This window comes from Globicephala melas, chromosome 3 (genome assembly GCF_963455315.2).
Source record: "Globicephala melas chromosome 3, mGloMel1.2, whole genome shotgun sequence".
Lineage (NCBI taxonomy): Eukaryota > Metazoa > Chordata > Mammalia > Artiodactyla > Delphinidae > Globicephala > Globicephala melas.
This window is the reverse complement of record NC_083316.1, coordinates 164,175,864-164,190,188: the sequence shown is the minus strand read 5'-3', so window position 1 is coordinate 164,190,188 and position 14,325 is coordinate 164,175,864. Positions and strand designations below refer to the sequence as shown.

General features: G+C 48.3%; 1 protein-coding gene and 1 non-coding gene across 8 annotated transcripts in view; both read left to right on the top strand.

Moving 5' to 3' along the window:
* The window catches only part of PDE4A (phosphodiesterase 4A), a 45,213-nt gene extending 43,534 nt beyond the window's left edge, over positions 1-1,679 (top strand). For all 7 annotated transcript variants that reach the window (XM_060297131.1, XM_060297130.1, XM_060297132.1 and 4 more), the window contains one exon: positions 689-1,679. In XM_060297131.1, the coding sequence (XP_060153114.1) occupies positions 689-1,369 (681 nt within the window). In that variant the 3' untranslated portion in view covers positions 1,370-1,679. The remainder of the gene's footprint in view (positions 1-688) is intronic.
* Positions 1,680-6,329: 4,650 nt separating this feature from the next.
* On the top strand, positions 6,330-6,436 carry LOC115865574 (U6 spliceosomal RNA). Its single transcript, XR_004044357.1, has one exon. It is a non-coding gene; the product is annotated as a U6 spliceosomal RNA (small nuclear RNA).
* Positions 6,437-14,325: the final 7,889 nt, after the last annotated feature.

Below are 14,325 nucleotides of genomic sequence, written 5' to 3'. Positions count from 1 at the left end.
CTCTTATGTAAGGAAAGTCTGGAGAAAGGGAATTTGGCTCTCTCTGGCTCCACATAGTTGGCAGGCACCCCAGAACTTTCAGTGTTTCTCTTCTGTCATGCGAAGCTTGGGGCTTCTCTCCTCAGAGATGTCTCTTGTGGTCACAGATGCTCTTGAAGCTCCAACCATTCCTCCCTGGAATGTCGGGGAACTAAGATCCCACATGCTGCATGGTGTGGCCAAAAAAAATAATAATAACTTAAAACAAATAAACTAATGCCCAACTGATGTATATATGGAGATGTTTCCAGTTTTTGTTTGCATCTCATACGTGGTTTTTTTCTTTTTTTCTTACTTGTGCAAGAGTTTTTCCAGGCTGGCTCTGGAGAAGCAAGATTGCTGGGTCCAAGGGTATCAACATCTTTTATTTTTTGCCACGCCACGCAGCATGCGGGATCTTTGGGACTTCCCTGGCGGCCCAGTGATTGGGTCTTCACCTTCCAATGCGGGGGTTGGTGTGGGTTCGATCCCTGGTCGGGGAGCTAAGATCCCACATGCCTCGTGGCCAAGGAACGAAGACATAGAACAGAGGCAATATTGTAACAAATTCAATAAAGAATTAAAAAAAATTTTGTATTAGATCCCGCAGCATGGCGGTGCAATCTGCACCAGCAGATCCCTGGTTTATTCGTCCTTCTCCCTCCCTCAGGTGGGTTTCATCGACTACATTGTGCACCCGCTGTGGGAGACGTGGGCCGACTTGGTTCACCCAGATGCCCAAGAGATCCTGGACACTTTGGAGGACAACCGGGACTGGTACTACAGCGCCATTCGGCAGAGCCCATCGCCACCACCCGAGGAGGAGCCCGGGGGACCAGGCCACCCCCCTCCACCGGATAAGTTCCAGTTTGAGCTGACGCTGGAGGAGGAAGAAGAGGAGGAGGTGTCCACTGCCCCAGGTGCAACTGAAGTGCAGGAATTGTCCACCGCCCAGGACGTGTTCCCAGCTGAGGAACCGTTGGAGGTCGATGGCCAGGACCAGTCTACAGAGGTGGAGGTAGAGGAAATGTACTTGACACAGCAAGCAGACTCAGCAGATAGTGTGGCTGAGGGTCAGGACGCGTCCACGCCCCCAGGTGCATCTGTAGGCTGCAGCAGCCCCCCTGCCCTGTCTCCCGAGAGCCTCCCTCTGCCTGTCTTGAGGACCCCGCCCCCTCCAGAGGAGGACCCGGGCCTTCTGGGCCTCCCCTCCACGGCGGCCGAGGTGGGGGCCCAAAAAGAGGATCAGGCTGCCAAAAGGGCGTGCTGCGCCTGCACAGGAACATCGGGCGAGGATCCATCCACACTCCCAGCTCCTGGAGGGTGGGGGGCAGCCGGAGGCCCTACCTGAGCCTCAGCCTCTACACCCCATTGGCCTCCCTGCCTCCCGCCACCACCATCACCCCCCCACCTCCTCCACTGCCTCAAAGACTCTTGGGCCTCCTGAGAAAAAAGAAAACAGAAAAGTGGGGTTTTTTCTCTTTTCTTTTTTTCCCCTTTCCCCCCACCCCCTCCCATGGGGCCTCTTTTTGGAGGTGGGGGCTGGGGAACAAGGGGCTGAGGTCCCCGAAGGGATTTTATTTTTGGAATTTTAATTGTTACATTTTTAGAAAAAAAAAACAAAAAAAAAAACAAAAAAGCCCAGGATGAAACACAGCAACTGTAGATGCTCCTGTACCCAGCTCCCCTCGGCCAGCTCCACCCCCCTCCTCTGACCCACCCCCGCTTCCCCCTCCCACCCCCACCCCCCATCCCCCCACCGCCCCCCCCACCCCCGCCCCAGGTTCCAGGCTCAGTCTTCCGGCCTCTTCGGGCTCTTCACCTGGTGTGGGGTCTCCCTCCAGACTTTTCTTCTGAATTTGGGAGGGTCTCTAGAACCCAGCCAGGAATAGCCATTCTGGGTGGGGCCTCTGGGGGCGGGGAGGGGGCGCCCCATGAGCTCCCTGCCCTCCCCCCAAGAAGTCCTCAGCCTCATTTTGCACAAACCTGGCAATACTGACTTGGGGGACGGGCAGGGGGGAGATGGGTGGATCTTAGGAGGCAGGGGTAGGATGTTGGAGGGACATTCACACCACCCCCCTGGGGTCTGAGGTTTGAGGAGGGTGTGATCCACCTCCCCCCTCCACCGGCCACCCCTTTCCCCTTCCAGTCTGGTTTCCGTTTGAATTTTCTCCGTTTGCGGGGGCGGGGGATGGCTTGGAGCTGCACCCCTCCTTCCAGCTGCTTCTCCTCTTGTTTCTGCCTTAATGATTCCCACGGCCATAGAGGGGGGGTTGCAGTGGCTCCCACCTGCACCTTGGGTGGAGTAGGGCCAGGCCTGGAGCCCCCCCTCGTGGGCACAGCCCCCTCCCCAGCATCCTCCTGCCCCCCCTCCCTGACTCTTTGCCCTAGGAGGAAGCAATAACGGTGTACACCCACGTCCCCTTTCTGGGCAGCCCTTCCCACCCTGGCAACCAAGGTCGTCTCTCCTTTGCCCGCACCTTGCCAAGCCTACCCCTAGCTCTTCCCCCAAGCAATACGACAGACAGATGCAAGGCCATTTTTCTCCAAGCCATGGGGGGCTGTTTGGAAAGAAAGACCCCCTCTTCCCCTTCCGCTCTGCCCCTCAGCCTGGCTCTGCAGCTGGGCAGGACCGTCCTCTCTCTCTCATCTCTCTCCCCTCCAGTTCGGAGCACACGGTACTGTAGCCCCCAGCTCCCCCCAGCCTTCCATCTGTCTGTCCTTCCCTGTGGGGAGTACCACCCGCTCCCACCCCCATGATGCTGTACAGGGTTCATTTTTGTAGCGAAAGTAGTTTCAGTCCCAGCCGGCCACCGGAGTGGGCCTTTTTTTTTTTTTTTTTTGGTTTTCTTTCTTTTCTTTCTTTCTTTTTTTTGTACATACTGTAAGGTTGGTTTGTAAATTATTCTACAGAGGCAAAAAGGGAAAATAAACTTGCCCTTCCCCCGCTGACTCAGGGGAAGGAGGGTTTGGGGGTCTCCCGATGGGAGTCTCCATTCCTGCTGTATTATACAAACTGTACCATAGACCCCGGAAGTGTGGACTCAGCGCTGTTGTTGAACGGCGAGTCATGTCATCAGAGGGGGTGAGGGAGGACTGCGCAGACCCTGCCCCTCCCCCGGCCCCAGGGCCAGGAGTGATTGGCAACTGGGGACAGGGACCCCGGGGGGCGGGGGAGGGGAGTCAGTACCCCCTTGAGCTGCTCGAGTGTTGTCCACTTTGATGATCAGTCGGTCTGCTGATCGATACTCAATCCTTCGATCTTGTCTCCAATTAAACCGAGGCTTTCACCGATCTTCCTGGCTGATGTGGCTTCCTTTCCCATCCTGTTTCTCAAGGTGTGTGTCTCTCTCGCTATCTGTCTCGGGAGGGGTGGGGAAAGTGAGCGGGCTCTGTCCCTGCCCCTTCCCAAGCAGATAGAACTTGAAGGGGGTGCAGATAGTTTGGTGGGAGGCAGCCCCCTGGCCTGGGCCAGGTCCAGGCACAGGGGCTGCAGGTTGTAATGTGGAGGTTCAGACCACGCAGTTTTTGGAGGCCAGCAGACCCAGGTAAGCCTTGTTTCTTTCACGTGGAGCATATCTGACGCAACTCGGGTTCTCCTGGTACCACGAAGTCATTCCTGGAAACCTGACTGACCCCCGCCTCCAACATCTGGTTGCCAGGTCATGATAAAAGCACTTGGATCAAATTCTGCCCTGCAGACATTAAACTTGATTTATTAGCACAAGAGAATTTACATCTGTAAGTTCCATGAATTCTGGCCATGATAGTGTTGCAGCCCTCACGCTGCATTAAAACAAAACCAAAACAAACAAACAAACTTGACTATCCTAAAGCCCATGAACCTTAGGATGTATCTCAGGCAAGATGAATCCTCCAAGTTCACACAGGACCAGCTTCGGATTTTAGCTGTTTTTCCGACGAGTTCATACAGGATCGGGGAGCTAGGGAGTCTCAGGTATTTTAACCAATCCACATATTTGAATACTGTTAACTCCACCCCTGGGAGCCCATTTTTCCAACCTTTATCAGCCTAATTAAATTTTTTTTTTTTAAAAGCCTCTGATTATTTTATTTTATTGTGGTATGCGGGCCTCTCACTGTTGTGGCCTCTCCCGTTGCGGAGCACAGGCTCCGGACGCGCAGGCTCAGCGACCATGGCTCACGGGCCCAGCCGCTCTGCGGCATGTGGGATCCTCCCGGACCGGGGCACGAACCCGTGTTCCCTGCGTCCTCAGGCGGACTCTCAACCACTGCGCCACCAGGGAAGCCCTATCAGCCTAATTAACAAGCCCCGATTTCACCAATAAAACGTTTCTGCCATTCATTATGCTAATGAGCAAAACTTCCCTTGTGAATAAAGATAAAGATGGAGGAAGTGTTTGTGATGCAGGTTTTCAGACTAGAATACGGGCTGCCTCTGGTGTGTAATAAACAGAGATACACACGTACACACACAGTCCTTAAGTGGTTAAGCACAGTGGGACCAGTATATATTCACAGCATGTGTCTTCTGAAACAAAATGATGGCAGCTTGGGACTTCCCTGGTGGTCCAGTGGTGAAGAATCTGCCTTCCAATGCAGGGGATGCGGGTTCGAAACCTGGTCAGGGAATTAAGATCCCACATGCCGCGAGGCAACTAAGCCCACGTGCTTTAGGGCCCGAGAGCCACAACTAGAGAGCCCGCGTGCCGCAACAAAGAACCTGCACACCACAACTAAGACCCGACGGAGCCAAATAAAAAATACTGAAAAAAAAAAAAAAAGGATGGCAGCTTCCCTGGATCTGAGGATAGGCCGACCCACCTACTCTGCTGTTTGTCTCTAGTGGCCAAGGACTGGTTTGGATCCCAGTTCTAGCTGTGTGACCTTGGGCGTGAGCTCTCTGACCTGCAATTGTTTCATTTATAAAATGGGGTTAACAAAAGTTCCAGACTAGAGAGGGGTGTCCAGTGAAACTTTCTATGATGCTGAGAATGTTCTATGTCTGCGCTATCCAATAAGGTAGCCACTAGCCATACGTGGCTATCAAGCACCTGAAATGTGGCTAGTGCAACTGAACTAGAGTTTTAATTTTCCTTTACATTAAGTAGCCACGTTTAGCCAATGGCTGCTCTATCTGACTGCGCAGTACTGGCACTTAAGCGAAAGAGTTAATGTAGAGGGTTTAATATATACAAAGGTTCTCCTGCTTGACTTTGGCTTAAAGATTCATAGTAGATATCCTGGGCCAGAGGAGCAGGGGCCAGCCTGGACCCAGGGGGGCGGAGCAAAGCTGAAAAACTAGGTAGAAGTTTCCAGGGAATCTGAATTTTGCGCAAGAAGCAACGAGGAGACACAGTTGTTTTCCCGAGGGTGTTTCAAAGGGAAGCAGAGTCGGGGAAAGGGTGTTGGGCTGGGGGTCAGGAAGCGACAGTATCAATCCCAGCCTGCAGGGGGTTAGGTGGGCGGCTCTGGGTGAGCCTTCTCGCTCTGGGCCTCAGTTTTCCCAAGTGTAAAAGGGTAGCAGTGATGTCCCACATGCCTCCTGAGTTGGGACTTGGTGACAGTCTGAGAATGTGGGTCAAAGGATAGAGGTGGCATGTGACCGTCAGCTGGCTCTTTAAAATTCTCCTGTTGGGGAGTTCATCTTTCCTCGGGGAAAGGTGGCCAAGGGCAGAGAAGCCCTGTAATCTGAACAGGACAGGGGGCCCTGGGAAGGGGTGGAGTCAGTTCATTCTTTGAAGTTGACGTCAGCCACTTGCAAGCTACAGGGGTCTGGGGCAAACGGTTCCACCTCGCCCAGGCTTCAGAGGGCTCTGCCCTATGCTAAACTCATTACTCAGATTATTTTATCAACTTTCCAGCTGTTCTTGAGATAGGTACTATCATTTTGCAGATGAGGAAACTGAGGCTGAGAAGTGATCTCACAGTGTTGAGAAAATTCAGGGAAATAAGGCAGGGATCTCACTTCACCCCATGCCTGTTTGACAATGATAGCTGCCTGGTACTTTTATATTATTATCGCTATTTTAGTTCACATGCACAAAATTATGAGATGTGGGTAATATTTCTCCCTCTTTCTCAGCATCAAAATATATGGAAGTAAAATGAAAAGAAGACAGTTTTCTTTTTTCACCTATTGGCAAATAATGAAAAGATGGACCATCCAGGGGTGGGCAAAGCACTTTCATAGTTCGTTAGTGCTGGTAGAAATTAGCACATACAGCTCTCCAGGAGTCATCTGACAATATTTATCAAAAGCATAACTGTGCATGCATTTTGACGCAGACGTTGCACTTTTAAAAATATTTATCCTAAAGAACCAGTTGGTGCTCACTTCGGCAGCACATATACTAAAATTGGAACCATACAGAGAAGATTAGCATGGCCCCTGCACAAGGATGACACGCAAATTCGTGAAGCGTTCCATATTTTTGCAAATCAAAACTACAGTGAGGTATCACCTCACACCAGTCAGAATGGCCATTATCAAAAAATCTACGAACAACATATGCTGGAAAGGGTGTGGAGAAAAGGGAACCCTTTTGCACTGTTGGTGAGAATGTAAATTGATACAGCCACTATGGACAACAGTATGGAGGTTCCTTAAAAAACTAAAAATAGAACTACCATATGACAAAGCAATCCCACTACTGGGCATATACCCTGAGAAAACCATAATTCAGAAGGACACATTTACCACAGTGTTCATTGCGGCACGATTTACAATAGCCAGGACATGGAAACAACCTAAATGTCCAGCGGGGCTTCCCTGGTGGCGCAGTGGTTAAGAATCCTCCTGCCAATGCAGGGGACACGGGTTCGAGCCCTGGCCCAGGAAGATCCCACATGACGCAGAGCAATGAAGGCCATGCACCACAACTACTGAGCCTGCGCTCTAGAGCCCGTGCACCACACCTACTGAAGCCCGCGGGCCTAGAACCCGTGCTCTGCAACAAGAGAAGCCACGACAATGAGAAGACCGCGCACCGCCACGAATAGTAGCCCCTGCCCAGGAGCAACTAGAGAAACTAGAGAAAGCCCGCAACTAGAGCAACTAGAGAAAGCAACTAGAGAAAGCCCGCGCACAGCAACGAAGACCCAACACAGCCAAAAATAAAAACAAATGAATAAATTTATTTTAAAAATGTCCAGGGACTTCCCTGGTGGCCCAGGGGTTAAGAATCCGCCTGCCTATGCAGGGGACACGGGTTTGAGCCCTAGTCCAGTAAGATCCCACATGCCGTGGAGCAACTAAGCCTGTGTGCCACAACTACTGAGCTTGCGCACCACAACTACTGAAGCCCACATGCCTAGAGCCCGTGCTCCACAGCAAGAGAAGCCACTGCAATGAGAAGCCCGTGCACCACAACGGAGACCCAACACAGCCAAAAATCAATAAATAAATTAAATAATTTTTTTAAACGTCCAATGATAGATGAATAGATAAAGAAGATGTGGTATGTATATACAATGGAATATTACTCAGCCATAAAAAGGAACGAAATTGGGTCATTTGTAGAGATGTGGATGGACTTACAGAGTCTGTCATACTGAGTGAAGTAAGCCAGAAAGAGAAAAATATCGTGTTTTAACGCATATATGTGGCATCTAGAAAAAATGGTACAGATGAACCTATTTGTAGGGCAGGAATAGCGACGTAGACGTAGAGAACTGACATGTGGACACATTGGGGGAAGGGAAGGGTGGGACGAATTGGGAGATTAGGTTTGACATAAATACACTACCAGGAGTAAAATAGCTAGTAGGAACCTGCTGTATAGCACAGGGAGCTCAGCTTAGTGCTCTGTGATGACCTAGATGGATGGGATAGGGGTGGGGGTGGGGAGGGAGGTCCAAGAGGGAGGGGATATAGATATATATACAGCTGATTCGCTTCATTGTACAGCAGAAACTAACACAACATTGTAAAGCAATTTTACTCCAATAAAAAAGTTTGAAAAAAAAGAACCAGTTGGCTGAAAACCTAAAGTTGCAGGTACCAAATGCCCATTCTAGTGCTGGTCAGAATAGTGAAGAATTGTGAAGAACCCAGATGTCCAACACTAGGTAGTCATGAAATTATGCTTCCTGTATGGTGGAGTAATATGCACTTATTAAAAACAATGAGGTGGGACTTCCCTGGTGGCGCAGTGGTTAAGAATCTTCCTACCAATGCAGGGGACACAGGTTCGATCCCTGGCCCGGGAAGATCCCACATGCCGCAGAGCAACTAAGCCCATGCGCCACAACTACTGAGCCTGCGCTCTAGAGCCCGTGAGTCACAACTACTGAGCCCTTGTGCCACAACTACTGAAGCCTGCACGCCTAGAGCCCATGCTCCACAAGAAGAGAAGCCACCGCAATGAGAAGCCTGCGCACCGCAACGAAGAGTAGCCCCCACTCGCTGCAACTAGAGAAAGCCCCTGTGCAGCAACAAAGACCCAACACAGCCCAAAATAAATAGATAAAATAAATAATAATTTAAAAAAATAAAATATAAATAAATAAAAATAAAAACAATAAGGTGGGTCTGTATTTATTGAAATGACAAGATGTTCACAATGAGAAGAGCGGGCTTCAAAACGTTCTGCATGGGCTTCCCTGGTGGCACAGTGGTTAAGAATCCATCTGCCAATGCAAGGGACACGGGTTCAAGCCCTGGTCGGGGAAGATCCCACATGCCGCAGAGCAACTAAGTCTGTGTGCCACAAATACTGAGCCTGCGCTCTAGAGCCCACGAGCCACAACTACTGAAGCCCACGCGCCTAGAGCCCATGCTTCGCAACAAGCCCCTGCTCACAGCAACTAGAGAAAGCCCCTGCGCAGCAATGAAGACCCAAATGCAGCCAAAAATAAATAAATAAAAATAAAATTTTTAAAAATGTTCTGCTTTATACCATCCTACGTATCTGCATAGAAAAAGCAGCTTGTTCATCAAAATATTTACAGTCTCCAGTGAATGGATTAAAAGACACTGGTGTTTTCTGTTCTGTAGTCTTGGATGTTTTCTGAATTTTTGCAATGAACATGTATTACTTTCATAATCAAGGGGAAGTTGTTTCGTAATCAGAGGAAAGACATAGCCAGTATTTGTTATCTGGGAGCCACAGAAGCATAGTAGATAAGCACACAGACTCTGGATTCTGGTCGCGACTCTGCCAGTTAATGACTGAGTTTGAGCAGATTACTTACTCATGCTGTGCTTCAGTTTCCCTCGCTGTAAAATGCAAATAATAACAGCTCAGGTTTGCCAGGCGATTACCATGTGACAGGCACTGTTTTACATAAATTATTGCACTTAGCTCTCGTAACAGCCCTGCTGAGTAGGTACTGTTCTATAAAATGGGTCACAGGCGAGGAAGGAGGTAGGACTAGGCGTTCGAACCCCCGTGCACCGCCTAGAGTGGATCTGAGGAACTACAGCAGGCCGGAAGGTGCGCGGCGCGTAGACTGGGAAGAAGGCGTGCCAAAGTCGCGCGGGAGATTTTCTTCCCCGAGCTACGATTGGCTGTCGTAGCTGTCATTAGCCAATAAAGCAGCCAATGAGAGGCGCGGCCGCTTCGCTTTTCTAACTAGATGACCGAGGGAGCCGAGGAGCTTGGACCGAGGCAGGTGCGACGAACCCTGAGGCAGGTGAGGGGACCTGGCGTCACTCCCTTCCTGAGAGAGACCCCAGCGCCGTTCCCATTTTCTTAGGGAGACCCTGGCGTCATCCCCCTTTCCTGAGAGTACCCTAGCGTCATTCCTGCCGTACTGAGGGGGACTCCAGCATCCTCTCGCCCTCCTGAAGTGAACCCTAGTAGCGTCTCTTCTTTCTGAGAGCGACGCCAGAGTCGTCCCCACTTCTTTAGGGAACCCTGGGGTCAGGCCCCTTGCTGATGGGGCCCCAGCATTATCCTTCCTGAGGGAGACCGACCCTGGCGTCACCCCCTCTTCTTGAGGGGTCCCCTCCTATGTCATCCTTTCCGAAGGGGACCCCCAGGGTCATACTCCCCCCTTCCTCAAGGGTCCCCGTATTGCTCCTCCTTCCTGAGAAGGGGTCTGGCATTGTCCCCTCCCTTCCTGAGGGTTTGTCGTCATTGCCATCCCCACACCCTGAAAGGACCCATCACCGCCCTTCTCTCTGAGGGTAATCTCTTCCTCCCTTGCAATTCGAGAAGGACCCCGGCAAGGGCTTCGGTGGTCCCCGTACATGAGAAGTCCCAAAGCCCCCTCCTGCGCTTTCCTATCCCCAGCTGGGGAGAGGGAGAAGGCAAGACTCAAATCACCCTCAAAATGTTTGGGGGCGGGGGAGTGAAACTAGCTGATAAAGGAACTCACCATGTCACATGAGAAATTGTTTAAGGAACTGGGGCTGTTTCTCCTAAAACGGGAGCTGGAGGAAGGATCTAAAGCTGCCTTAAAATATTTATCAAGTGCTTCTCACAGCTCCTGACATCATCAGTAGGTACTTATTCAGCAACTGGATATATTCAGGCTGTTACCTGAAAGAGGGATTACTCTGTTCCATGACGTTCCAAGGTATCTGATGATAACAGGTAAAGAAAGGTCAAAAGGGCTTCTTGGGTTGAACTAAAATCGTAACAGGCTAAGTAGCTCTACTCTTGCACAGAGCTGCCGAAATCCACACCATTGGAGAAGCATCTGCATGACCTCACCAATTCCATTTAATCTCACAAATGTTTATCATACATCCATTGTGACCAAGAATTCATCTACTCAACGTTCAAATATGGGTGAAGCTCCTATTGTGTGCCAGTAAATAAAATGGTGAACAAGACGAAGAATCGAAGAATAATTATGAATACAAGGCAAAAAATACATTGTTTATGATTTCTGCAAGCTACTTTTTCCTAGAGCACTTCTCAGGGTTTCTGGTTGTACATAAATAAAATACAAATAACTGTCCACTCCTCACCGCCCTTGACCATGGGCTACAGGAGGGCAGAAACCATGTCTTCTGCTCCCAGTTGTATCTACACAGGGTCTGGAATATGGTAGGCACTGAAATATTTGTTGTTCCCGCCTCATCTCTTCACTTGGTGAATCCTCAGAGGAACTGGGAGATGGTCAGAGACGGTGATATATGATCAGTAAGGGAAAGACATGGGCTAGAAACGAAAGAGAATCCACCTGCGATAGCTGAGACTTAAGAAAGAAACACCAACTCCTTGGCCAATGCTATTAATCTTTCCTGTGAGGGCAGGGGAAGGCAAAGAGGTAGCTGACGTCAGCATCGGGCTGCAGTTTCGAATTTCCCACAAATGTTGTCTAAATCAACTGAATAAATCCCAGGGGATCCTGGGATGTGTAGTCTGAAAAGTGTTCCTGGGTGTCCGGCTTACAATTGGGTGTAATAAAATCAAAGTTACAACCCTGAGGTGTGGATTTGGTGCTGGCGCTCACAGGAGGGAGAGTCCTTGTTTATTTATAAAAATATAATTTTCCCAGAAGTTTTGAAGAATGCTGATTTTTTTAAAAAATAGGAACTGGGCTTCCCTGGTGGCGCAGTGGTTGAGAGGCCGCCTGCCGATGCAGGGGACACGGGTTCGTGCCCCGGTCCGGGAAGATCCCACATGCCGCGGAGCGGCTGGGCCCGTGAGCCATGGCCGCTGAGTCTGCGCGTCCGGAGTCTGTGTTCCGCAACGGGAGAGGCCACAGCAGTGAGAGGCCCGCGTACTGCAAAAAAAAAAAAAAAAAAAAAGGAACAAGCCAAAATCAGGGCATTCTACACTCTGGGGCTTCTCCAATCTTGCTCCTTTTCTTCCCTGGAAATAGTTCCGTTTTTTACCCAAAGGCCCACAAGAGGGTGCTGCACTCCTTTTAGGCCACACTTCCTGTATCAACCCTGAGGTCTTGGGGAGCTACAAAACCATCATAAAATGAGACAGGTGGGTTGGTGGAAGCACTGATTTTTCACAGGTAATGAGAGCCAGTGAGGAATTTTAAGTAATGCAGGTATAGTGCTCTGAGGTAATAAAATGTTATCATTATCATTCTGACTTTGAAAACCTTAATAATTCAGATTAATGTTAGCATTTCAGGTTTCTAGTACTTATCTCGTTCCTAGTCAATAATAACTACATTTATTGCATTCTTACTGTGTGCCAGGTGCTAGATACTGTTACTATTCCCCACTTTACAGAGGAGGAAAATGAGGCCCAGAGAGGATTTGAACCTAGTAAGTGACAGATACGGGTCTCAAACCTACTCTGTTTTCTCTCTTCTTCTTTTACATTTAATTTTCTTAAATTCTATCTTCTGCAATACTGTATATTCCCACTAACATTTATATTTTAAAACCAGGGTCCCTAGTGTTCTCCTTACTTGTTGCAAGTAATAAATACTTCCTTCGCCCAATTAAAAAACAAACAAACGCACCAGAATACACTCCCAAGGGAGAAGATAGTCCTTGAATTGAAGGTATGTTGTATTGCACAAAGCAAGATACTCTAGCACCCAGAACTACAGTGGCCTTCACAGAGCTGAAAGTTCTCTTAGACATTGTCCAGTTGATTAAGAGTGGGAAGTTACTTGCTCATCATCACTATAAGTTCATCCTTTCGCCTTCATCTTTGTTTTCTCTTTCTATACTGGAACTTCCCCTTAGCTTATAAACACGCTCTGTCTTCTGAATCTTAAAAGCAAAACCCCAAACCCTCCCTGAACCCTTCGTTCCTCTCTAGCTGTCATGCGTACTTTGCCTCTTCTCACCCAAATGTCTCAAAAGAGATATTCCTTCTTTCAGCATCCTTCAGTGTTATCTCCTCGGCAACAGTGCCTGTTCTAAGGAGGCATTCGATAAACACCTGCAGAATCTATTGCTTTACCCTCACAATTCTACCAAAATGGTTCTTAGTAAGCTTACCTTCCAATCGCCAAATCCAGTGAGCATTTGAAGGTCTCTTTCTGAACTGCTTTGTATTTAATAGTGTGATTCTTTTAAACTTTTTGTGCTCAAATTTTTCACCACTTGGCTTCTGTGACACTGTACATTTCTTAGTTTTTCTTGTAATTTTCTGCTGCTGTTGTGCTCCTATCGGGCCTTCTCTTACATCCCTCTACTCCTTAAATGTTCTCAGAATTTGCCTTTAACCCATTATTCTTGTTCTACGCCAATGTCTCAAAATGTGGTCCCTGGACGAGCAGCTTCAGCATCAACTGGGAACTTGTTAGAAATGCAGTTTCTTGGCACCCACCTCGTGAATGAGAGACATCTAGAAAATTCAACATCCATTTATGATTTTTTAAAAAGATGTAGCAAACTAGGTATAGGAGGGAGCTTCCTGAACTTGATAAAGTTTCCAGCAAAACTTAAGGCACAGATTACAGAAAATGTTTTGGCAAGTATCAGAAGTAATGGTGGAACATTAGAAGCAGTCACCTTATAGTTAGAAGTAAGACAACTATGCCCACTATTACCATTACTAATCAAAATTGTATAGGATGTCTTAGCTAATGCTGTAAGACAAGGAAAAGAAATGAGTTGTAGAACTATTGGGAAGATGACATTACACTATCATTATTTGTAGATGGCTATCTGCTAAAAAAAAAAAGATACTAGAAAGAAGCTGGCAGAAGACCAATACATCTATATCAACAACTTCCCCATAACAGAAATATCAATTTAAAAGGATCAGTGAGTAAAGATCTCATTGACAAGAGCAAGGCCTATAAAACTCCCATAAAACCTACTGCAAGCCCTTTGTGGAGAAATTATAAAGCTTTCCTGAAGGACAGCAAAGTCTTCACTAAATAGATGGATATACCAAGTTCATGAACAGAGAGACCTAATATAAAAATTGTTTTCTCCCCAACTGGATACTTTTTTTAATATATTATTATTTTTATTGATATTAGTATTTTTTAATAAATTTATTTATTTTTTCTGGCTGTGTTAGGTCTTCATTGCTGCGTGCGGGCTCTCTCTAGCTGCCACGAGCGGGGGCTACTCTTCATTGCAGTGCGCGGGCTTCTCATTGTGGTGGCTTCTCTTGTTGCTCCTGGCAGGGAAGGAATCAAATGTTTCCTCTAAGCTGTTTGGAAGAACCTGTGAAATCCCCAATAGTTGAGACCATACTTCATTCTTCTTTTCTCCACTCCCCCAGCACGAACAGAGCTGACTCGCAGAAAAGATCCAGGCCACGTACTCCGTTCACACATATAGTTCAGAAGGAACCAGGCTGTTGAACCCTTTGCCTGAAGAAAATTCTCAAGAACCCCTTTGTCCCAGACACCTAAATAAAATAAAAGGCTCGGTCTACATTACTGAAGTGTATAAAGATGATGGATGGACTTTCACGGAATTTGGAAGGCGTGCTG